General features: G+C 40.3%; 1 protein-coding gene across 1 annotated transcript; it reads left to right on the forward strand.

The window, feature by feature from the left end:
• Positions 1 to 1,100: 1,100 nt before the first annotated feature.
• Positions 1,101 to 26,951, forward strand: LOC117543019 (putative beta-lactamase-like 1; the record flags this gene model as incomplete). The annotated part of the gene is made up of 5 exons (XM_034211015.1): positions 1,101 to 1,194; positions 13,240 to 13,380; positions 25,939 to 26,042; positions 26,130 to 26,287; positions 26,731 to 26,951. Coding segments are annotated over exons 2-5 (589 nt in total), but the record flags the coding sequence as incomplete, so codon positions are not given.
• Positions 26,952 to 27,161: the final 210 nt, after the last annotated feature.

A 27,161-nucleotide genomic window follows, 5' to 3' on the forward strand; every position in this document is an offset into this window, starting at 1 on the left:
TTTGTAAAAGTGTATTAAATTAATCTGTAAAATGTTATCATATTGTGGATTTATTAAATTATGTATTTTCCTTTGTTATTTATGTGTGCGTTTGTTTTGAGGATATAATTCATTAGTACCTAAACATAGTATGGTATAACTGCTTTTTGTAATGAAATACACAATTGGTTTGGGACCAAGAAATCTTGTAATCGTTGTTGCCCAGGCTTGCCGTAATGAATGGAAACTTATCTCCCGATTATAACATTGTGTAACTTGCTGCTGTTAAATACCGTCAAACTATGTGCAATATATACTTTATATACATATGCCATCTTTAATAACTGTAATATATATACCGGGCTGCTAAATCCTAAGAACTGCTACAGGATTTGATTTGTAGATTTGATTTGTTTTTTATCTGTATTTTTGAAAATTATGTAACTTTTTATCTTTTCTTTAGCATATTGTTTATTATATTATAACTTAGTACTTTTTTAGCATATTGTTTATTATATTTTAACTTAGTACTTTTTAACGCATGTAAGATATTCAACACTAAGCTGTCTGTGGCTCTTTCCTGCTGTAACGCTGCAAATTTCCCCTCTGTGGGACTAATAAAGGTATTCTGATTCTGATAACGGGACGAATGTGTACAAAGGGGCACACAGCAATGTAGTGCCGACTTTCTTACACGCTGGAAGGCCAATCGCTTTTCTTTACCCCGAAATCCGCTCATTCTTGCTCTCGGTGTGACAGAAACTGTCAAGCTGTCAAAGTTCTGTACTCAAACCGGAAGTACTCAGCCGCACACCCAGCCGCCGGAAGTTGATAGACCCCATCTTGTGCACAGAGCCTACAGAACACATAATTTAAACCAGCAGGATGTAAACAGAGGAGAACAGCTGGTCTGATTTAGTGTCATGTGATTATCCTGTAATGAGTAACATACACGGTGTTGATCAGCTATATAAACAGTTCATTTATTGTCTCGATACATGTGTTGTGTAAGACATTTGAATCAATTTGATACGTCAATATTAAATGTACCTTTATTTTGAAAAACTTTATTGTGAAGGACAAACCGGATGTCACATTTCCGGTATTTCCGGTAGCTTGCCTTGGCTGTATGTGTGCGCGGAGGTTTTGTCGTCAACAGACTCATTAAACTACCCACTTCTCGGTACATAGAAACCCTGCTCCACTTTGTCAAACGTGAGTAATATAGCAATTGGTGTGTTATACTGAAATGTGTTGACGTTGTATGCTTTTCATTGGAACACGCGGTGGGTGTGTGCATTGCTAATGCTAGTTAAGCTAATGAAGCATGTCCATGCTACCTCATGCAGATAGCAATGCCATTGAAGACCAGTTTAGTCCAGACAAAGAGGAAGGTAAGCTATGTTAGCCTAGCGCATAGTACCTATCGCCACTTGTTTTGATGTACGTTTTTGTTGATAACCTCGCGAGTTTGTATCTTTCAGTGTTGAGGTGGGCACCGTTAGATGCTGTGTCTTTACGGTCATAAACAATGTGTTGGATGTGGAGCTAGGATAAGTAATAAGGGAGCTAGGAGTGATTTTCGGTGCAGTAATAGGTTAGCATTTTTCGCTCTGGGCTAATTCAGAGGCTCACTGTTAGCATTGTGTGTTTTTTTTGAAAAAATAAATGAAAAAGATCAGTTAAATGAGTTTTTTCCCGTTCTATGGATATAAAATATTCATAGTTTATTAAATATTAAGGTTCCTTAGACGTTGTTTCCTGCAAATGACGCGATTTCGGGTCCGTGGGGACTAAGAGGATAACAGAGTATGTTTTATTTTTTTTCACAACAGTTGTATTTGGATGGAATGAATACCTATATTGATAATTCAAAGTAATAAAATGATTTTTACAGTGAAAACGTTCAAATGGAACTGATGGTTCCCAAATTACCCAGAGGTGAGTCCGCCTGGACTTTATTTTTCTAAACCTCTATAAAAAGGTCAAATTTAACTTGTTTTGCATCAATCTTGATACAGGGTACTTATTATATGTTATAGTTTGGATTCCTAAAGCTTTTAGTCTACTAACCCATCATTCAAGGGTGGTTTTCACTATAAGTAATGGTTTTTTTTAGGCGGACATTAGAATTTACATGTTTTTACTATGTTCCATCTGAATTTACTTTAAAATAAAAACATCTATATTGTACGGTGGCCCTGAAGTGCAAGACACCACAGCATTTCACAAAACACAACAGAATTTCACAAAACACAACAGCATTTCAGAAAACACAACAGCATTTCACAAAACACAACAGCATTTCACAAAACGCCACAGCATTTCACAAAACACAACAGCATTTCACAAAACGCCGCAGCATTTCAGAAAACACCACAGCATTTCACAAAACACAGCAGCATTTCAGAAAACACCACAGCATTTCACATTGGACGGAAAGGGTATTCCTTAGGGAGAACACTTATTGTTTGTGATTGGACAGAGCCAGCCAGAGAAGCACTGCTGTGATTGGTTGTTTTTGCTGCCAATCAAGAAATGACTTTGTGATTGGCCCAACACATCAGCCGTTAGCTGTTAGCACACACTCAGAGCTCACAGCTCCTCATATCTGTTCAGAAACTGGACAAAAGTTAAAGATATGCAAAACACAGACTGTCTATGTCATGGCGAATACAGTCGCTGCTTTATTTATGTCTGTATGATGTTGTTGTGAGTGTGGACGGAGCAGCTACAGGTTAGTTTAGCCTGATCGATCCGATTCCGATAGGATTTACATGGAGATACGCCCCGCCCCCTCTCCAGTGTCTTTTTTGAATGACAGGAGTAAACACAGAATTAATGCTTTATTAATTCATGGTTTTTAAGGGGCTTATCTCCATGTAAATACTATGGTAGACTACCCAATATTCGCATCGCTCTAATCGCTCGAGTTTCACCGCAGCTGTCAGCTGTGTTTGCTCCTGTCATTCAAACAAGACGCGCTGGAGAGGGGGCGGGAAGTTTCTCCATGTAAATCCTATGGGAGATACCAACTACAACAAAATGAACATATTTGACCGTGATTTAATTGTAATACACGTTTCAAAGTGATGCCGAAGTAACTACATACTGATAACGGTTAGTAAAAACTATGAATTAATGCTTTGACAAGTCTGCAGACAAGAAGGCAGGTGAAAAGCTTTTAAAATGCGTGTTTTCAGAATGGAATCGGATCCATCAGGCTAAACTAACCTGTAGCTGCTCCGTCCACACTCACAACAACGTCATACAGACATAAATAAAGCAGCGACTGTATTCGCCATGACATAGACAGTCTGTGGTTTGTACATGTTTAACTTTTGTCCAGTTTCTGAACAGATATGAGGAACTGTGAGCTCTGAGTGTGTGCTAACGGCTGATGTGTTGGGAGGGACCGGTTGAGACATATTGCGCTGTCGGACGTTGACCAATCACGAAGCGTCATTTCTTCACTGGCAGCAAAAACAACCAATCACAGCAGTGCTTCTCTGGCTGGCTCTGTCCAATCATAAACAAGAAGTGTTCTCCCTAAAGGAATACCCTTTCTGTCCAATGTGAAATGCTGTGGTGTTTTCTGAAATGCTGCAGCGTTTTCTGAAATGCTGTTGTGTTTTGTGAAATACTGTGGCGTTTTGTGAAATGCTGTGGCGTTTTCTGAAATGCTGTCGTGTTTTCTGAAATGCTGTAGCGTTTTGTGAAATGCTGTGGCGTTTTGTGAAATGCTGTTGTGTTTTCATTTTAAGTCATACGCTAATATTAACCAATACACAGCTTCAATCATTACTTTACTTACCTTGACCACATAACAGCTGTATTGAAGGTTTGCTTTTTGATCAATAAACACAACAACAAAAAGCAAACTCCACTGGTACATGGCCTAATATCCAGAGGAGATGCGTTTATCGAGTAAACAAACGGTCAAGGGCAGAACGTCTGCACAACCCACTGCACCGCACGCCACGGTTAAGGCTCCTCCAGACAGCCTCCGCGATAATCGATCGTTGACGAGCCTTTACAGAAATGTGTTTTCCTTCCAGGCGGCGAGCCCACATACGTTTCCCGGCCGCTGCCGGAAGACCTGGGAGTCCGGGACCCGAACGTTTGAGAAATTACGAACGGCTCATTTCGAAGGACACGCGCGCATCTGCTTGACGCCGGGACGATCGGCGACCCTCCCCTACAGGCGCTCGGACGCGAAGGCCCGCCCACAACTGCGTGCACGTCTGTGACCGCAGTTTTAATTATTATTATTATTACAGTAAAAGGGCTCGCTTTGGCAAAAGCGTGATCCATACAGGCAGCCCTAAATAATAACAGGTAACCATCATGTGTGGTGCTATCTGTAGTTGTCTGTCTTATTTGTTGTTGATTTCATATTGTTTTCACAGTGCTGTAAAATGAATTTCCCCCTGGGTACAATACATCTAATCTAAACTAATTTAATATTCAATCCCACACTTGGCCATTGAGAACATCAATTCGTAACTTACCTCGTATAAAGCACTTTTGTTGTAATACTCTGGATTTAGTTGTCACTACTAGCCGAGTTTCTTTTGTCCTATATTTCGCGGGCAGTTACATTGAATTAGAAGTAGAAGAAGAAAAAGCAGAAGTAGAGTTAGAAGAAGAAGTAGTAGAAGAAGAAATACGCTAACGCTACAAAAAGGCACAACACTGTTACTCTGTTTTTACTGACATGTAACATTTTATATCACCTTGCTCTATGTTTTTTAACGCACGTTCAAAAACGGAAGCATTTTCAGGAGTTTCATCCGGCCACCGAAAACGGGGACTTTGCCCGGAAAACAGGGACGTTTTGGTCACCCATCCGACTGTGTTTACAGCTAAGCACACACGCTAACATTAAGACTACAATCTCACTTGGGGTTGAGGCTTTTTTACTCGTTGCTTGACTGCCTGCCCACATATCTGATCTAAACATAGTAATATAACGTGTATTGGGGAAAATAATTATTTAAAGTTATTTTATAATTGTGACATTTATTGTACTTTTTGATGGATGAATGATGCTCAAAGCGAGGGGGCAAAGAATACAACTGAGGGGGAAATGCCCCCTCGTGGTGCCGGGCCTGACGTGAGGTTGGCTTCATTCTCCCATTATCCTCCACAATCTGCCTAGAAGTATTTTAATGTTGTAGCTGGTCAAGATGGTCATTTTAAAATGTTTTAAAAATATACTGTTAGTAGTTAAACCAATAATAATGCTAGGGCTGCAATTGACAGTTATGTAGGCACATTTGAATTTTTTCTTAATGAGGGACCTCTGCAGCCAACATAGAGTGGCCGTTTCTCAATGTCGAGTAAACCTGCTGCAGAGCCACTATTTCAAGTATACTACGTCATCGGGTGGCGCCGAACGCTGGGCATTTAACATGCATTTAAACACTCCTTCGGCGCCACTCGATGACGTAGTATACTTGAAATAGTGGCTCTGCAGCAGGTTTACTCGACATTGAGAAACGGCCTCTCACTCCCTGATCGTCCAATAGCGACGCTTGGTCAGGGTCCTTTGGCGTGCAGTTGTGACGCGCCGAGTCTCCTTCAGCTTCATAAATGGACGCAAAGAGCTTTTCAACTGATTGCAATGTATTTCCATCGGCACCGGCAGGGGCGTCGCCTGGACCTGAAAACATTCGGGGCTTAGCCCACAGTGGCGGCGGCCGCGGCGCTACAGTGGAATTTTCTACTGCAACACTTTCCACACGCACACACAGTACACCCGCGACTGTTACAATGAAGGCTCGATAATCAGCTCACGGCATATAGGCAGGGGTAAAGTGCTATTTTTACGAGTAGGGGGCGGACCTCACCTCCTCTAGGGGGGTCCTCACCTCCTCTAGCGGGGTCCGGGGGGATGCTCCCCCAGGAAGATTTTTTTTAAATATTGAAGTTAAAAGCATCAATCTGGTGCACTTTGAGAGCAACATTAAGAGATTATAGCTAGTAAACATGGAGTAACCACACTAAGTATACCCTTATATGTTAGTATGTATACATAACATGAATAAAATTATCCTAAGATGTAACGTTAACCCTTCATACCTCAGTCTACTTTTAAGACACTAAAATAACGTATTCCAATTTTTATTTGTTTTCGTGCGTGGAATTATACCGGCTCTCGTTTCAGTACACATAACAACGGAACCATAGCAACGGAACTGACAGACAACGGAACTGACAGGCAACCCTCTGAATCAGACTCCAATTGGCTGTGACTGCATCCACTGATTCAGCATGTCCGATTCAGAAACATGACTCTTACACTCTTTACGTCACAAACAAAGATGGTGGATGAGAATAGATCTGTAAAACGATAAGCAATGCGCCAGAATCAAGGTGAGACTATCCGCATCCTTTAAAACTCTACGCACATTCGTTGCACCGAAATAAGTAAACGACTGTATTTGAGTGACTTAAGGCATTAGTTTGCTTCATTAAAGGGTGTTAATGAATAAGTGTTCTCCAGTGCCTTTTGTCCACTTTAAGGTATTATTAAGGTAGGGTTAATGTTGCTTTCAAAGTGCACCAGATTGATGCTTTCAACTTCACTATTTGAAAAAAATTATCTTCCCGGGGGAGCATGCCCCCGGACCCCCCTAGAGGAGGAGGCGACGACCCCCCTAACGGATGTTCGGTCCCCCCCCCAACAACTCCTGGGCTAAGCCCTGGATCTCCTACAATCCTAAATCCGCCACTGGTCCTTATCCGTCTCAGCTCGAAATTCGTTGAAATCCATTCTGAAGTCTTTGATCTCTTTCGAGATTGCTTCCTTCATTTGGAGCATCAGATGTTTTATTTCTCCTACTTCCGCCACAAGTCACCACGGGTGACGCAAATTGTTTGTTCGTCCGTTTCTTGATTGGAAAGTTGTTTTTTCCGCCGTTACACCTGATCGCAAATTCATCCCCTGTTATTGTTTAGTTGTGAGCGCAAACAGAGATATTTAAAGCACCATATCCTTCTTCTTATCCTTCTTGTGGGGTTGAAGAGCTATCCAGCTTTTCACGCTGCCGCTATCTTTTAAAGGTCTACCAAAGAAAAAACGATTTAACATTAACAAAAACAAATTAACAAGATGCGAAACACTTTTACAAAGCTAGAGACAAATTTACATTTTATAAAACAACATTACATTTTATAAAACAAAATTACATTAGCGAAACACTTTTACAAGAACTGAGACAAATGTACAAGTCCCGAAACACTTTAACATTTCGCGAAAGACTTTAGCATTTGCCGAAACACTTCAACAACTAGAGAATCAAACCGGAAAGGGAATGTCCATCATGTGTGCAGTAACGTGCAAGTAATTGACACAAACTTAAAGTGGACCTATCATGCTATATTTGAATAATATATTGTAGGGCCATACCTATATAACTTTTGGTTCACATTTCAATAAATTGTATTTGTATTTGCACTCATTTCGTCCATTATTCTTACTGAAAATGTTAGATTACACATTCACATCTGACTGAAGATTGGCCCCATTTATTTGTGACGTTGCAAACTCTGCGGTACAAGGCACAAGTGATGTGAAGCTCATAAAGTGAGGCAAATAGAAATAATCAGTTGATGGAGTGTAGATGTGGAAATAGATGCATCCCATCAGCTGACTATGTTTTTCGCCACACTTTATAAGCCTGACTATAACCACCCCTTCTCTGAGGTGCAGGCAGCGTCACAAACAAATGATGGTCCTGATAGACTACAAAAATATTCGGTGTGCAGATCTTTGTTTTCACAATAAGTGATAAGTAGTTTCTTAGTGAATGTCCTGTACTGGTCTTAAAATCTCATAACATCAGCTTTTAATGTTCCTCTTGGATGTTCTTCTTGACCCTCAAAGAAGGAGAAAATGTTGTGTCTTTCAGGCATGTCCTTTCCTAACAAAAATGACAGGAAACATAAAACATATTATTGCAGAACAAGTGTGTTATTTATGAAAGAGGTGTGTTTGTGTGTTTAGGGGCTGTAGATATAATTATTTTTAATTGTAATCAGATTATGAATGAACAGTATGAAGTTCATCAACATTGAAATATATGTTATTATCAAAATAATATTGAACTGTTATCAAAACGTAGTGCAACTGTAGAAGCTTGCTCTGTTGTCTCACTGAAATAATCACTTTTACCACGTTTTTTACAGACAATATTGAGAGATAAATAGTAGCAGTTCTCACTATGTGTTAAATATCTTTGCCTTCAATACATTTAATTAGAAAGCTGACAAAGTCATATTGCTTGTTAACATCTAAATGTAACTTTTTGCATGGAAAAAAACCTCAACTTCACTGATGTGTAGGTGATCTAGTATTTAGTATTGTTTAATGGAATGTATATCAGTGTATTCAAGTCAATACTTCATTTATTTAAACCAATATCTTTCTTGATTCTTTGTACAGTATGAAGAAAAGAGTATTTGTACCTGTGCTGAAGTTCACTGCTGTGAGGAGTCCAGTTCTGTCTCTCACTCTCTGGTCTAGCCTGTCTGCATCACCTGGACACTTTAAACAAACAGATATGTAAAGTACCATGTGTACAAACAATATAACTGATTATCTTCTGTTGAACATGTTGGATTGTGTATTGTCCGAGTCAGGGTCCTTTTTATTTTACTGTAACTTTGGAAGTTGTGTTACCGCTTACTGTTTATTTGATATCAATTTGGTAATGCAATTAATAAAAACAACAAGGTTTTGGTTCGTTCTTCAGATGACTGTGACGTTAACGTGTAAGCTCGATAATGAACTCCAGCTTAACCAACCATATTGTAATATCTAAGTAATCATCTTGAAATATGACATTAATAATTGTAATATACACACATCTTATTGTGAGGTTGATTTCACATACACTACTTCGACGTTAGCTAAATAGAAAATGGCATGGATAATTTACAAAGGCTTTAAAAACACAGCAGGAGCCCAAGACAATTATAAAACTTGTCATTATTTCAGCACAGTTCAATTGGTTTTATTTTCATAAACGGTTATCAACCGTTAGTGCCAAAGCAGTAGGCTATAATATATTAATTACTGCTGTAGACTACAACCACTACTTGTTTAGCTAGCATACACTCAACAAAGCTAGCGTTAGCTGGCTAACTGACGTTATTTTGCCGCTAAACTGCACGATATAAAACGGTGGTCTTCAAAGCGGATTTAATCCTCAATCACAATATTAATATTCAAAGTAATACTGGGCAAGTAATGGGCAAAACTTACCGTTGATTGACGCGCCATGTCAGCGGACTGGTAGCGACACGAACCGTTAGCCCCGCAGTCATCCGGTTCGACGTGACTATGGCTGTGACTGTGACTGACCCGAGCCTCGTCGTTCTGATAGCTCCGACCTTCTCTCCAACCCCCCTCCCTCCCCCCACATCTACCTAGCCCCCAGGAAGTGCGCCGGACTCAGATGAAAATATTCGTGCTGGCCAAACGGCGGTACTACACCTCCGTTTGGTTGCCAGGCCCGGAAACACTTTTTCCCATTGACTTACATGGGGAAAGAGTGGTCTGTAAATCGTTGAATAATTTTTTTTAAACTAAATAAACTACCTAGTATGAACACTTGTATAGCCCTTATTAAAAACATTCGTTCCTCAAGTTGTAATAATGTGCTAATAACGTTATTCTGAGAGTTATTTCCCTCTGCATTATGAACGCGCATATAACCCACGGGACCGCGCCACCCGGCACGTTCATGTTACGTGTCCCGACCAATCAGAGCACACTGTGCTCACAGGAAGGGTGGGGGCTGGAGCTATTGGAGCTACAACGAGCCGTTAAAGGCAGAGAGTGAAATTCAGTGAATACAATACACGTAGTTTACAGAGATGCTGTTTGAAAAACCAATGTGAGTTGCATTTATCTTTACCCATGGATGCACAATAAGAACGGACCCATATCGTCTTACTGCCACCCCACGGAGCTGCAATAATGGATATATTGCACATGTTTGCTATAATTCATTATCATACTACATGGGCTGTATGATTAAATCTTGTACCGTAAATGTTGTATTAAATAAAGTTAATATTACTTATTATTATAAGTGTATATATATATATATATATATATATATATATATATACAGTGCAATCATTCTTTCATGCTAAATGAAGCTATGTTGCTTGGATATCACTAGATCCTGTTTACAGCGTAATATAAGTACATAACGATTGATGTGTACATTAGCATAATGACTAGCTAGCCGCTAGCTTTTAACTGCCGCCTCGTTAATATCAAATCCATCATAATAACAAATCATTACCATGCTGTCATGAACCTGCGGTGCTGTTACGTGTACGCAAATTGACGTGCTTGATGTGAACGAGCATTTTGGTTAAAGTTGCGCATGCGCTATGAGCGCACATACGGGTACTTCTCAGGCATGCCGGGTAATCTGTGACGTTTCACTCTTTCAAAAGTTGGGCCATTTTATCATCATCCGCTAATGAGCAACTCTCATAGGAATGAATGAGGCCCTGCCTCCCACGCTGTATCCAGTTCTTATTATACATCCATGACATCTACAGGTGAAAATTACTTTTGCGACACATGTATCGCAAGAAGTGTAGCAAAAGTCAAGACCGCAGATTCGTCGAATACTGCCACAGAGCAGATTCGTCAAGTTGTAATGACTGATTTGAGAGGTTGTAATAACCAAGTTGCAGTTGTAATGGAAAATATATTTAAAAAATATGTATTTTTCTGCAAGTGAACATTTCATCACTAAGTTCATTTTTTTTCTACAAGCTAGAAAACTTTTTTTTTTCTTCTGTGACTTCAAATTTCGTTCACAGTTACGTGGATATTTTATACAAGTGTACATTTGGTTCACAGTTACGTGGATATGTTATACAAGTGTAAATGTATGCGCACAAGCTCAGATTTTTTTCCTGCAAGTGCTCACATCAGGTTTTACATGCTCTCGCATTTTGCACCATATCTACCTTCATACATTACCACGCTACTTAATTAAAGGAATGCTCCACTCATGAGATAATTAATCAAAACTTCAGTATTTAGTTAAACATTATGTTTAAACCATACCCTGAAGAAATCAGCGATATTCCCCGGTAAATAATGATTTTATAGCTCTTTTTTTATCAAAACCTGTATATTCCGTCAGGCCGCTGCCATTTTGCCCATTTTCAGTAGTCACGTGATGGTCATCCATGCGTTCACTTTGTAAACACAGGAAAACATGGCGAAGTTTTGAGCAATATGAAGAGATTGGAAGGGGGAATTCAGCCATAGAGGTTCGAGCCTACTTAGTACTACTTAATAGATACAATGATTTTGATTACTAGATATGTATGCATGTAGTACCACCCTTGCTAGCGATTCCCTCTCTAGTTTAGCATACTCAGCCTCGTTGTCCCTGGCCCTAGAACCACGCTTTTATGGGGCCGGTAAAACTGGGGGAAAATACCCACTAGCCGGTACTACGCTATATGGAAAGGCCACCAAAAACGGGCCTGGCCTGGACGATAAAGGACGTTTAAACGGGGCTACCCGCTGCAATGGGAATGCGCCATAACATACCTTATTCTTACTCCGAGCACTACTTCTGGTCCTCCGTCGCTTCACACTTGCAGAGGGCGATTTCTCTGGTCGGTGATGACACCAGAAAGACCGATGGTACTGCATCTCCATTAAGTAATGGTTGTTCAATAAATCCCATGTTATGTTTTATCATACTCTCAGAGTAGTCGTCCGGAAACTTGAAATGTTCGCTGCATACATGCGCCTGTGGATCTTTCGGTTCGGGCCGGCCACATTTTGCTAGCCACTGCCTCCGAACGTACTTCCTACGCTTACCTTTTGGCAACAGATGGAACCGAGCATTCCGTGGATTGTTCCTATCAGAATTGTGGCGATGTTTCGCGATACAATGAGGCATATTTGAAGAGAGTAACTACAGTAAATAACATGAACATCAACGTGTCCTCGAAACCAAACGCATGGTTTACGTCCCGTCCGGTAAAATGGCGCCGCCCACAGTGTTGATGTTATTTCGGTAATTAATCAGTTTAAAATCACTGATAATGTCATCGGATTAAAAAAATAAAAAAAAGACTGGCAGAGACTGGTCTGTTTTATCGGATGATAATTATTTAAAAATGAGTGTCATGAGCATACCATTCCTTTAAAGTACCAAATTGAACCCTTTCAGAGACTCCATTAGTCTCTTTATTTTAACTTCTCTCCTGAACGCGAGAACAACGAACACAATTCAACAAAATATAAATTAATGTATGTCTCTTATATGATGTACATTTCTGGATTTTCTTTTTGATATTCTCTCATTAGTAAAATAAGCCTACCATTAAATTATAGATTCTTCATTTCTTTTTAAGTGGGTACATTTACAAAATCGCCAAGGGATAACATATATAGTAGCAGGAAAAAGTAAGTTAACCCTTTGGAATAACCTGCATTTATGTATACATTTGCTATAAGATATGGTCTGATCTTAAGTTCTAATAATACAATTACACAATCTGTTTTAACTGATGGGCATTATGATTTGAGGCTGCTTTGCTGGACAGTTTGCCATCATCAAAATAAAAATGAATTCTCAAGATTATTAAGATTTCCTCCAGGATAATGTGGAGGACCGACACCAACATTTCTAAGTAAATGTAATACAGAATGGCTGTCCTCCTGATGTGGTGATGAAGAGCACCCAGCAGTGATGCATGTGTGGAATTAACCCCAGAGATGATGTGATTGTTGAGAATGAGTGCTAAGCAGGTTTCCATTCTGCAGCCCTCCTTACTTTTAGCCCTGCTGCTGAACCTCCCAGCAGATTATGATGTCACAGCGGAGTGGGAATAGAATCAGGATTAAGTGCATGTAGGTAATGGTCTGTAGCCGGTGAATGCTCAGGAGCAGCAGAGCTGAGTTCATGCGCTCCTGCTGGCGTCTCCCCTGTGGACCTCGCAGGAAATGAAATGGTGGATTTTTTGCTTTAAAGTTGAAGAATGAAACAAACATAACAAGAGGAATCGGATGCCTTTTAACCCTCCTTTGGTAAGCTAAACAACCTGTGTTGTTTGTGAATGTATTTTCATTAAATGTTTTATCTTTTCTGGCAAACTTAACTTAATAGGAAATGACAAATGTTCTTCAAAACTGGCTTTATGGTACTTTGAGGTACACTTTCTTCGATACCTCTTACTAACATTGATTTTTGTTTATAGAACCAGTCCGCTGCTCAAAGCAACCAGTAGGCAGGATGAAGGTGAGATGGACCATGCTGGGCATGGTTGTCTTCTTCCTGCTCTCATTGGTCATGACCTTTTGTTTCATATGGCAGTATAGGATGCCAAAGCTGAAGACAGGTAAGGTTTACCAAGCCTACACTGATGAACCCCACCAGAACACCCACTCAGAGACTTTCAGACACACTGTATGACTTTCCTACCTGGAACTACTTTTGGACCAGGTGTAGTAATTGCTTGTTTGCAGAAGCTGCAGTGGGATTACACAAAACTGGAAATAGAAGCAACAGGATTAGTGGCAGAGATTAAAGCAGAATTTAACTCCTGCTGAGATTCAGGCGGAGTAAAGGTGGAGCTGCCATCAGTTGCTCATGCTTTGTATGTGCATAAATCAGTGTATGCTGGCTGACAGAGCCAAATACGCTGTTCATGAAGAATCGAAAGGCACATAATAAAAATACTCTAGCCCTGGGAAAATGCAAGCATGTTGTCACATAAACAGCATTTTCTTCAGCTAGTGTGTAAATGATAGATTTATATTGTGAAAACACAAAACGTACTCCCTCGTCTACCTTCTATTATACCTCATTCACACCAACGGTGTTTTGGGGCCGGTTCGGAGCTGGAGCTTGAAAAGCACCGGGTTTTCCTCTTCACACCGCAGCGGAGCAGCCTCTTAGCTCCGGAATCCGGTTCGTTTCAAGCACCAAAAAATTGTCCGGCCAGAGCAAAAGCACCACATACGTCACGCTCACGTCGAGGCGGGGGCAGGGGCGTGTTTAGAGTTTTGGTGGTCCTGATGATTTATTCCGGTAAATTATTCTGACCTACTAATTGACCTTTCCGAAGTTATTGAGTCTATGTAAGTTTGCGGCTTGGCTCAGATCCACCAACGTCAGCAAGATCTCACCTCTACTAACTTCCCGAAGAACCAAGGTTTCAATTAACTGCTGTTTCAATTCAGACAACTCTTTTTTAATCTGTTTAAGCGATCCCGAAGGATTTTGATATCAGTAAATGGAGTGTGCTCCTACCTAAGTGTGTGTGGCAGGGTGCAATCTTACCTTGGAAGCAGGAGAGGAGGGCACAGGTGTCTTTTAAATTATCCCAGTCCAAAAGGTGGGATCAGTTTATTTGAAGAAAAATAGGTCCAAACTAATACAGGGTTTTTACCTTCTCTCTTTACAACATTATAATCATACTAAAAACCTGGTGCTGTGATCATGTTCAAATGAAACTTTAATTCACAGTCTTACATTTATTACCAAAATGTTTTAATTTCAACTGCCCATTTCAGTTGTGACATTTTAAAATTCTCCCGATAGAATTTAGAGGTATTTCCTCGTAAAAAGACCGGTGACAATAAAAAGCGCATTCAACTTTTTCATTTTCACCAACTCAATTCACATCAGTTTCATACCGTTTTTTCCGACACAGATGGCGGGTATAACATTTAAAAACCCATACCTATCTGCAATTTCGGAGGGGAGATTTTCCTCACAGATGGCAGTATTTATAATATTCATACACTTTTTCCGACACAGACGGCGGGTATAACATTTAAAAACCCATACCTATCTGCAATTTCGGAGGGGAGATTTTCCTCACAGATGGCAGTATTTATAATGTTCATACACACATCTCTCATCAAATCATTCCACTCAGCCAACAACCAATAAATTCGAGAGATATTTACCCCGTCTGGCAGGACCTTACCGAGAGCTATTAACCCAGCTCTGAAGCACACAGCCTACCGGGAGAGAGTCTACCAGGGGTTAACCCCCCTCTCTCGCGCTCTCTCAAAAAAACCAGTCTCTTTATGCTAAAAAAACTGGATCCTAAACCCAAAAAAACAAACTCCTCCTCTACACGTAATTTATGAAGAACTGCGCATGTCCTATAATGTACAAGGCTGAACATGTCCCGACATGTTCCACAGCTGTTATGGGATAAGACACCCTTTCATATGAGGTAAAAAGGACATGAACTCTCTTTGGCCTCTAATGTTTCTCCCCTTAGTGTGAAGCCCCCCCTCCCTGTGGACTGCTGCCAGAGGAGAGGAAGAAAACTCAACCTAAACAAACCACTTTGTTTTGTTTATACTGTAACTATAGAAAATCTAAAATATGAAGCATTTTCATTGTGGGTTATACAAGAATATAATTGATTATATTTGATTATAACTAACTTTCGTTTTTAAGTATTAAACATACTATGAAAACTCACAACAGGCGGGATCAACTCCTGAACAACAACAAGAAGCCTGCGTTTTATCCAGCTTGTACACAACGATGGAGAAACTTAACAAGCAGCAGTGGTCCACTGAAGAGACCAGCTACCTACTGGGAATCTGGTCTTCCGAAGAGGTACAGAGGAAGCTGGAGCACAATCGGCCATTGTTGTTGTTGCCGGTGTCAGCTGTGAGGGGTTTCCGCGCGGTTTGGTTTAATGAAGCAGGCACGCAAACGGTTACGTCATGACGCAAACGATGACGCAATGACGCAGCACCAGTCTGACTCTGGGCGGTGTGAAAAGAGCCTCCGCTAAACCGAAGAACCGGTTCTGAACCTGAAAAGCTCTAGCACGGAGCTTGAACCGGATTTGCGTTGGTGTGAATGAGGTATTACAAATACTTTGAACTATGTTTTAAGCACCTTAATTAGGGCCTGAGCACGAAGTGTAAGAAGAGCTATTGTTATTCGTAGAATTCATGTTATGATTCCTGTGCGCTTTGAAACCTGTTTTTGAGGGTTTTACGACGCCATTCAAGCAGCGAAATTTATCTATCTATTAGAAAGCTGCAGCTAATTCAGAACGCTGCTGCTCGAGTCCTCACTAACACTAAGAAAGTGGATCACATCACTCCAGTTCTGAAGTCTTTACACTGGCTTCCTGTGTGTCAAAGAATAGATTTCAAAATACTGCTGCTGGTTTATAAAGCACTGAATGGTTTAGGCCCAAAATACATTTCTGACCTCCTGCTAAATTATGAACCATCCAGATCTCTCAGGTCTTCGGGGACTGGTCAGCTTTCTGTCCCCAGAGTCAGAACTAAACACGGTAAAGCAGCGTTCAGTTATTATGCTCCAAATATCTGGAACAAACTCCCAGAAACCTGCAGGTCCGCTGCAACTCTGACTACTTTTAAATCCAGGCTGAAGACTTTTCTTTTTGTCGCTGCTTTTAATTGAACTATTCATATCTTAGACTGCACTGTAACTTTATCCATGTATTTTTTCTTTTAATGTTTATTTTATTAGCTTTTATTTTTAATGACTGATTTTAAATGCCATTTTCTTAATCTCTTTCATTTTTTGTAAAGCACTTTGAATTGCCTTGTGTTGAAAAGTGGTATATAAATAAACTTGCCTTGCCTTGCCTTAGTCCAGCAGCTCCCTCTGCTGGTGGCATATGCAATTACAACAGACACATATACACTCCAAAACATACACATACAGCTCTTTAAGCATATAATATATATCAGGCTACAGCCCTTGTATATGTTATGATGTGAAGCACTATTTGGTTTCATGAAAAATATCAACTGTTTATTTGTAGATATCTACTAAAGGATACAAATAAAGTGTGTAATGTAGGCCTATTACTTCTGTTCTGCTTTCTGCACTGGCCTCAGCAGCTGTTCTCCCAGGAAATGTCGGCTCACAATTAAAGCAAAAAATACATAGCCTAATATCCAGAGGAGATGCGTTTAGTGAGTAAAGAAACGGTAAAGGGCAGAAAGTCTGATGCACATTTTATCTTGTTAAATAACTTATAATCACAATGGGAACAGTTTGCAGAGCTGTGCTTCCTTTACAATAGCTGCGTGCGGATAAGTCCAGCTTTGTTTGACAATGTTGGCAATCTAATGTTGAGATGACATATTAACCTGTTACATTGTAAGTTAAAGGAGCTATCTGTGCAGTATAGTACATGTTTATATTTGTAATGGTTATATTACAACCTGCATGTTGAACAGTTAATTAGCCTTTGAGAATATGTGTCATTGCAGAGAAAGTTATGCTTATTGATTGCTGTATAATATATTTCAGTAACTGATTCTCATTATACTTGTACATTTTGTATTTCTCTGTTATAGACCGCACATACATTATAGTCCAGGGCTGCCATCTTTAGAGTTCAGCTTGGAGTGAGATGACAATATTAGATTTTGGTACACTGATTAATTTTGTTGCTATTACTGTACTTGTGTACTGCACCTCTTTCCATTAGTCTTTACTCTTTTCAGTGAACATATTATATTTTCTACTGTTGATATGTGTCTATGAACTGTTAATGCTTATCTTTATAGTTTAATGTATTTTAATTACACTTAGACCTGTTTACATCCTACTATCTTGCAACTATAGCCTGTTGTGAATAAAGTATAATTTCATTTACACCCGGTCTCTGTTGCCTGAAATCGACTATGGAGGATACATCAGTGTACCCTCGGTTATAGCTCCTCCAGAGAGACTCCTCTCTCCTCTGCATCAGTGGACCCTCGGTTATAGCTCCTCCAGAGAGACTCCTCTCTCCTCTGCATCAGTGGACCCTCGGTTATAGAGGGTACAAACTCCTCCTCTACACGTAATTTATGAAGAACTGCGCATGTCCTATAATGTACAAGGCTGAACATGTCCCGACATGTTCCACAGCTGTTATGGGATAAGACACCCTTTCATATGAGGTAAAAAGGACATGAACTCTCTTTGGCCTCTAATGTTTCTCCCCTTAGTGTGAAGGCCCCCCCTCCCTGTGGACTGCTGGCCAGAGGAGAGGAAGAAAACTCAACCTAAACAAACCACTTTGTTTGTTTATACTGTAACTATAGAAAATCTAAAATATGAGCATTTTCATTGTGGGTTATACAAAGAAATATAATTGATTATATTTGATTATAACTAACTTTCGTTTTTAAGTATTAAACATACTATGAAAACTCACAACAGGCGGGATCAACTCCTGAACAACAACAAGAAGCCTGCGTTTTATCCAGCTTGTACACAACGATGGAGAAACTTAACAAGCAGCAGTGGTCCACTGAAGAGACCAGCTACCTACTGGGAATCTGGTCTTCCGAAGAGGTACAGAGGAAGCTGGAGCACAATCGGCCATTGTTGTTGTTGCCGGTGTCAGCTGTGAGGGGTTTCCGCGCGGTTTGGTTTAATGAAGCAGGCACGCAAACGGTTACGTCATGACGCAAACGATGACGCAATGACGCAGCACCAGTCTGACTCTGGGCGGTGTGAAAAGAGCCTCCGCTAAACCGAAGAACCGGTTCTGAACCTGAAAAGCTCTAGCACGGAGCTTGAACCGGATTTGCGTTGGTGTGAATGAGGTATTACAAATACTTTGAACTATGTTTTAAGCACCTTAATTAGGGCCTGAGCACGAAGTGTAAGAAGAGCTATTGTTATTCGTAGAATTCATGTTATGATTCCTGTGCGCTTTGAAACCTGTTTTTGAGGGTTTTACGACGCCATTCAAGCAGCGAAATTTTACAGGGACGGCAGGACCGGTGAAACATTTGCAATTCTGGAGTCCATGGGTTCAAAATTGACAACATGCTCGCTAGCGCCACCTATATATAAAACATTTTTGAAAAATGTACATAGTCGCACCGTAAGTCCCATGGACCTGACATTTTGCCCACTTATCCGGGTGGACCTGCTCTACATAAAGTCCTCTTGGACCCCTAAGCTCCGCCTACTTTGTTTTTGTTTAATTAGCATAATGTTAAATCCAGTGAAATATTATCCTGGATTTCACTTTTTTGTTTATCAACACCAATCTTAGTATACAACATCGGTGGAGGGTCAGACACATTACAGTAGGAAATGAGCATGTTCAGGTAATAAATATGGCCGTCATTAATGAAAACGTATTAGCGAAAAGGTATGGCTTTGAAAGAAATGCCCATAACTCATCAACAATGTATCCATTCACCACAGATTGTGGTGAATAGGTTCAGTCTGTGTTGGGGAATAGGCACACCAAAGCAATTTAATTTAGACTATAGGGGGCCCCAAAAACACCGCACATTTTTAACTCAAGAACGGATGGACGAAATAATTGGGTTTTTACTCTGGGGGTGAGTATGAACTGAGATTCGCAATGAATGACGAACGTGGGCATGGCCTATAAAAAAAATTGTATTGCGATGTGCTCAAATGAGCTACGGACGCAAAACTTGGAACACACGTCACAGCCCACGAACTCTTCGCGACCGTACAAAGAAATCGTACGTTTTAGCAAAAAAACGGCTCAGTAGCACCCCCTATTGTGCCGTAGTCACATATAGTTTCTTCGAGCAACCCGAATCATGGCACAGATTTTCCTTTACCATTTTTCTTCAGCCTATGTATCTGTATGATTATTATTACTTTGTGTTGTGTTACTTCCCATTGTAAAGCGTCCTTGGGTTTCTTGAAAGCTACGGACTGACGATTTAAATGTAAAAAATTCACTAACATGAGCTTCGGGCGCAAAACTTGGGACACACGTCACAGCCCACGACCTTTTCGAGAATGTAAAAAAAAAAACTCCTATTGTGTGGAAGTTACATATAGTTTCACCGAACTTCACGAATTTTGGCAGAGACATTCCTCATGGAGTTGCGGACATATTTTAAATTGCCTTCCATTAGCTCCGCCCCCCATAATGTCGTCCATTTTGAAAAATTAGCATTTTTCGTGCATTTTCAGCAAATTTTTGCGAGCTCCTCCAAGGGAAATTACCGGAAACATTCCATTCCAGGACAAGTTCAGCCCATATCCAATGTGATGCTAAATTGCGAATAAAATAGTTGCTGGCTCAATGGGGGAGGTCGTAAGCTAAGGGGGATTGTACCATTTTTGCCGATTAACATGTCACAAATTACTCCAAACTTCTCGCATACAGTGTTTCCGATATTCACAAATCGCTGTATACACAATCCTTTTATGATTGCGGACATATTTCAAATTGCTTTCCATTTGCCCCACCCCCCAGAAAATTGGCCATTTTGAAAAATGTGCAGTTTTCATGCATTTTCAGCATATCTTTGCAAACTTCTCGTAGGGAAATGATCGGAAAAAATCCAATCCAGGACAAATTCAGCCCATATCCAATGTGATGCAAAAATTCGAAGAAATAGTTGCTAGCTCAATCGGGGAGGTCGTAAGCTAACGGAGAATATACCATTTTTGACGATTTACATGTCGCAAATTACTCCAAACTACTCACATATTGTTTTTCCGATATTCACGAAACGCTGTATAAACATTTATATTATGATTGCACACATATTTCAAGTTGCCTTCCATTAGCCATTCCATTCCATTAGCCTTCCATTATCCCAGGAAGTCGACCATTTTGAAAAATGTGCGTTCTTCATGTATTGTAAGCACATTTTTGCAAACTCCTCCTAGGGAAATGACCGGAAAAATTCCATTCCAAGACAAGTTCAGTCCTTATCCAATGCGATGCTAAGGAATAGTCAGTCGCTCGAAAGGGGAGCTCATAGGCTACAATGTACCATTTTCCACCATTTAGATGTCAGATAAGCTACTCTGCCTTCCACATCATCTCTCTCGCTCTCTCTCTCACACACACACACACACACACACACACACACACACACACACACACACACACACACACACACACACACACACACACACACACACACACACACACACACACACACACTCACACACTGCTGGCAATGATGTTGAGTGTTAGTCGCACGTGCCTTGTTTGCTACCGTCGACAGACTAACTAACCCCCCAGTGTCAGTAGCCTCTGAATTTCTATCCACCAGGGCGTGCAATGATTTTGCCTCCTTTTTCACTGACAAAATTCAGAAAATCAGACAAGCAGTCAGTGCCTCTGCATCAGGAACAGCAAATGTGTTGTCCCTATCTCCACTTAACATCAATTCAGACATCATGACACAATTCCATCAGATTAATGATAAAAACCTAGAGGACATTATTCAACTTCTGAAATCCTCCTCTTGCTGCCTTGATATTATTCCAACAGGATTTTTCAAAGATGTTTTGCCTTGCATGGCCTCAGATCTAATTCATATAGTAAACAAATCTCTTCACTCAGGTATTTTTCCACAGGCCCTGAAAACTGCAGTCATTAAACCGCTCTTAAAAAAGAATAATCTAGATGCTTCAGTAATGAACAATTACAGGCCCATATCAAACCTGCCATTTCTAGGTAAAATCATTGAAAAAGTTGTTTTTCAACAGTTGAGTAATTTCTTGCATTTAAATAACTGTTTTGATGTGTTCCAGTCAGGCTTTCGTCCAAACCACAGCACTGAGACTGCTCTTGTAAAGGTCTTTAATGACATCCACTTAAACACAGACAGTGGCAGAACTTCAGTGTTAGTATTATTAGATCTCAGTGCTGCGTTTGACACTGTTGACCACAACATATTACTAGACCGACTGGAAAACTGGGTGGGACTTTCGGAAACTGTTCTGAATTGGTTTGAATCCTACTTAAAGGACAGAAACAACTTTGTTTCTATAGGTAAATACACATCTGAGTTGACAAATATGACATGTGGGGTTCCTCAAGGCTCCATCTTGGGGCCTCTTCTCTTTAACATCTACATGCTACCACTGGCTCAGATAATGAAGAACAACAAAATAAGTTACCATAGCTATGCAGATGACACACAAATTTACGTAACAATTTCACCAGGAGACTATGCTCCAATTCAAACACTGAGTAAGTGCATTGAACAAATCAATGACTGGATGTGTCAGAACTTTCTCCAATTAAACAAAGATAAAACTGAGGTAATGGTTTTTGGAGCCAAGTCAGAACGTATAAAAGTTAGCGCTGAGCTTCAGTCTGCAATGTTCAAAACAACAGATAGAGCCAGAAATCTAGGTGTAGTCATGGACTCTGACCTGAGTTTCAACAGTCACATTAAAACAGTTACTAAATCAGCCTACTATCACCTAAAGAATATATCTAGGATTGAAAGACTAATGTCACAGCAGGATTTGGAAAAACTTGTCCATGCTTTTATCTTCAGTAGACTCGACTACTGCAATGGTGTCTTCACAGGTCTCACTAAAAAATCTATTAGAAAGCTGCAGCTAATTCAGAACGCTGCTGCTCGAGTCCTCACTAACACTAAGAAAGTGGATCACATCACTCCAGTTCTGAAGTCTTTACACTGGCTTCCTGTGTGTCAAAGAATAGATTTCAAAATACTGCTGCTGGTTTATAAAGCACTGAATGGTTTAGGCCCAAAATACATTTCTGACCTCCTGCTAAATTATGAACCATCCAGATCTCTCAGGTCTTCGGGGACTGGTCAGCTTTCTGTCCCCAGAGTCAGAACTAAACACGGTAAAGCAGCGTTCAGTTATTATGCTCCAAATATCTGGAACAAACTCCCAGAAACCTGCAGGTCCGCTGCAACTCTGACTACTTTTAAATCCAGGCTGAAGACTTTTCTTTTTGTCGCTGCTTTTAATTGAACTATTCATATCTTAGACTGCACTGTAACTTTTATCCATGTATTTTTTCTTTTAATGTTTATTTTATTAGCTTTTATTTTTAATGACTGATTTTAAATGCCATTTTCTTAATCTCTTTCATTTTTTGTAAAGCACTTTGAATTGCCTTGTGTTGAAAAGTGGTATATAAATAAACTTGCCTTGCCTTGCCTTAGTCCAGCAGCTCCCTCTGCTGGTGGCATATGCAATTACAACAGACACATATACACTCCAAAACATACACATACAGCTCTTTAAGCATATAATATATATCAGGCTACAGCCCTTGTATATGTTATGATGTGAAGCACTATTTGGTTTCATGAAAAATATCAACTGTTTATTTGTAGATATCTACTAAAGGATACAAATAAAGTGTGTAATGTAGGCCTATTACTTCTGTTCTGCTTTCTGCACTGGCCTCAGCAGCTGTTCTCCCAGGAAATGTCGGCTCACAATTAAAGCAAAAAATACATAGCCTAATATCCAGAGGAGATGCGTTTAGTGAGTAAAGAAAACGGTAAAGGGCAGAAAGTCTGATGCACATTTTAATCTTGTTAAATAACTTATAATCACAATGGGAACAGTTTGCAGAGCTGTCTTCCTTTACAATAGCTGCGTGCGGATAAGTCCAGCTTTGTTTGACAATGTTGGCAATCTAATGTTGAGATGACATATTAAACCTGTTACATTGTAAGTTAAAGGAGCTATCTGTGCAGTATAGTACATGTTTATAGTTTGTAATGGTTATATTACAAACCTGCATGTTGAACAGTTAATTAGCCTTTGAGAATATGTGTCATTGCAGAGAAAGTTATGCTTATTGATTGCTGTATAATATATTTCAGTAACTGATTCTCATTATACTTGTACATTTTGTATTTCTCTGTTATAGACCGCACATACATTATAGTCCAGGGCTGCCATCTTTAGAGTTCAGCTTGGAGTGAGATGACAATATTAGATTTTGGTACACTGATTAATTTTGTTGCTATTACTGTACTTGTGTACTGCACCTCTTTCCATTAGTCTTTACTCTTTTCAGTGAACATATTATATTTTCTACTGTTGATATGTGTCTATGAACTGTTAATGCTTATCTTTATAGTTTAATGTATTTTAATTACACTTAGACCTGTTTACATCCTACTATCTTGCAACTATAGCCTGTTGTGAATAAAGTATAATTTCATTTACACCCGGTCTCTGTTGCCTGAAATCGACTATGGAGGATACATCAGTGTACCCTCGGTTATAGCTCCTCCAGAGAGACTCCTCTCTCCTCTGCATCAGTGGACCCTCGGTTATAGCTCCTCCAGAGAGACTCCTCTCTCCTCTGCATCAGTGGACCCTCGGTTATAGCTCCTCCAGAGAGACTCCTCTCTCCTCTGCATCAGTGGACCCTCGGTTACGGCTCCTCCAGACAGCCTCCGCGATAATCGATCCTCGACGAGCCTTTAGAGACATTTGTTTTCCTTCGAAGGCAGCACGCCGACATCCGGGTCGCTGCCGGAGGACCGAGGAGTCGAGGACGCAAGCATTTGAGAAATGACAAACGGCTAATTTCGGAGCACTCCTGTACGTCGCCTTGACGCCGGGACAACCGGCGACCCTCCCCGACAGGCGCACAGATGCGAAGGCCCGCCCACAACTGCGTGCACGTCTGTGACCCCAGTTTTAATTGTACATGTCTATGCTTGATTCTAATATAAAATCGAATTAACAGGCCTAGCAGAGGTAGCATATCATCGTCATTTTCCACTCAGGTCTTTCTCACTTTTAGAATATTGCTAGTCATTTACTGTTGGTTAAAGGGTCACTATATCTATTGAATAGATGATCCACTAAAAAATGTACCAGATGTGAGCCCCATAAATATAAATCCATGTATTGAGGTAGAACCTGGACAAATAAAAACAAAACTATATGATATGTCATGCTCTTGCTTGTATGTCTTATTACATTTAGCTTTTGCCTGAAAGTTCAAACACTTAATGCTCAACTAAACCAAGTTTTCTGTGTGTGTTAAACACACAGGAGACAGCAGTGGATTAGAAGATATTTTGTAACTTGGACTGTCCAAGGTCAGCAGCTTCCCCTGCCTCCAGTCTCTGTGAGTGAACAGGTTGTGGGATCGCTGTTTCTAGGATTGACAGTAAACAACTGCGATTCATAAATGGCCAAAATCTTCTAAAATGTCTAATAAGTAAACTTTTGATACATTTCTGCAAATAATTAATACATCAAGATCAGAGATGGGGTTGTTACTCAAAAAAAGTAATATATTACATATGACTTATTACTTTAAAAAAAAGTAATATATTACTTTACTTCATTACTCTCTACATAAAGTACTTTACTCGTTACTTTACTCGCAGGGCTGCCCCTCCCTACAGGCAGATCACGCAGACTGCAGAGGGTGCTTCATTTTGCGGAGGGAGCCACATCTGAAGCGCAAATGCGGCGCACCTACAGTGTTACTCGTTACTTTACTCGACATCCTCATTCTGGATTCGGAGGTCCTCCTTGACCTTAGCTATTAGCTTTACATTAGCATGTTGTCTTTGCAGGTGCTTGTTGAGGTTTGATGTTGTGTTTGCAGCAGTGGATAACAGCTTCTGGCCTGGACACAGTTTGCACCTCACCGTCACATTCCTGTCCTTTCTTCGGACGAACTCAAAATAATGGGCATACCTCCACCCCTCGAAAGTTATCGCTGTTGACTCAGCCATGTTGACGCACTGCATGTGGATGCGCAAGTCGCGCAAATGTTACGTAAATATAAACCTGCGGCGGAAATCCCTCTTGTCTGTCAAAGGGCGGATCTAGTAATTCTTTATTATAGTAGGTAACTGTAGTGTGATTACTGATTTGAATAAAAGTAACGAAGTAACGCGTGTCGGGCAATGTTAGTATCTGTAGTGTGATTACTGATTTATAAAAGTAACGTATTACACTACTCCGTTACCGAAATATATTACTTTACTTTGTAATATTACTTTGTAACGCGTTACACCCAACTCTGTTCAAGATGTAGAAGTTATCCAATTCACACCGCCGGGACCTGCTAAAAGTCTGACTGTACGTCTCCACATCAATGTCAGATAGATAGGTTGTGTCTACTGTTCAGTATTTGATGAGTCTGCCTTTTTTCACTTTCCCACAGAAGTGGTTGTAGAACAAGCCATAGAAGAAGAGATGTGCCCTCTCTTCCCGGAGCCTGTGCCCCTCAGACACCCCATCCCATCGCTGAGGGAGGCCTTAGAAAAGGTGTATATCTTTTAACAATTAAATGTTTTATCATGTGAATATTCTGAATATAGTTATGGCTTGTGTTAATGAAGTTTCTCCTAACAGATAGATCTACTCCTGAGGGCCAGCGTTCACCCCACCAAGTTGCCAGCTATTTCAGCCATCGTGGTTTTAAATGACTCTGTTCTGTGGAATGGAAACTTTGGTCAGACGAACAGAAGTGATCCCTCCTCTCCTGCACCCAATGAGTTCACCGTGTACAGGTGAGATTTATAGTCAAACAGTGTAGATAACAGGAGGAGGAGACTAACATAAAATATGAGAGAGATATGTCAAAAGGGAAGTGGTGATTTGTCTTAATGTCAAGAACGTAGTTATTAATAATATTAGTCCTAAAGGCTGCTCAGCCAGAACACGATATTATCAACTAAATCTGATCAATAATCATTACAGCATGATATAATCTGCGGCCTAATTCTTCTATTGGATTGCATTTGATCTGAGGTTTGGAGTTAAAATTAGGATTAGACCTTTGGTAAGCTTGGTATAGAGACAGTGATAAAGGATAAGGAACCACTCAGTAAATGAAGTGCTCAAATCTGTTCTGTGCAGCAGTAGTGGGAACGCTATTATTAAATCAGGATACATTTATTGAATCATTAGTAATATGCTTGTGTGGCACTCACTTTAATCAGTGTGATTGCAGAATAGCGAGCCTCTCTAAGATCTTCCCCACACTGATGCTGTACAAGCTGTGGGAGGACGGCCTGGTGGGCTCTCTGGACGACCCAGTGGAGAAGTATGCTCAAAACTTCAGCATCAAGGACCCTCTGTGGAGTGGTGGGGGGCCAGCGTCAACCTCAGTTAGGACCCTTGGCATCAACTCTCCTGCACTCACCCTGCGCAGGATGGCCAGTCAGCTCTCTGGTAACTGCACAATGTTTTTATATTTTGAATGTCATGGCGGCCATCTTTGTTAATTCAACCTAGAAGGAACTACATAAAAGAACTGCGAGGCCTGGTTTCACACATGTGAATCACTATCGCTCATTTGTTCAGTGTTGAAAGTACGAGTGATATCTCCCTGGTCCAAAGTGCAAAAGAAAATGACCCCCAGTAAGAAATTAGCATGAAATA

This window comes from Gymnodraco acuticeps, unplaced genomic scaffold, assembly GCF_902827175.1.
Source record: "Gymnodraco acuticeps unplaced genomic scaffold, fGymAcu1.1, whole genome shotgun sequence".
Taxonomy (NCBI): domain Eukaryota; kingdom Metazoa; phylum Chordata; class Actinopteri; order Perciformes; family Bathydraconidae; genus Gymnodraco; species Gymnodraco acuticeps.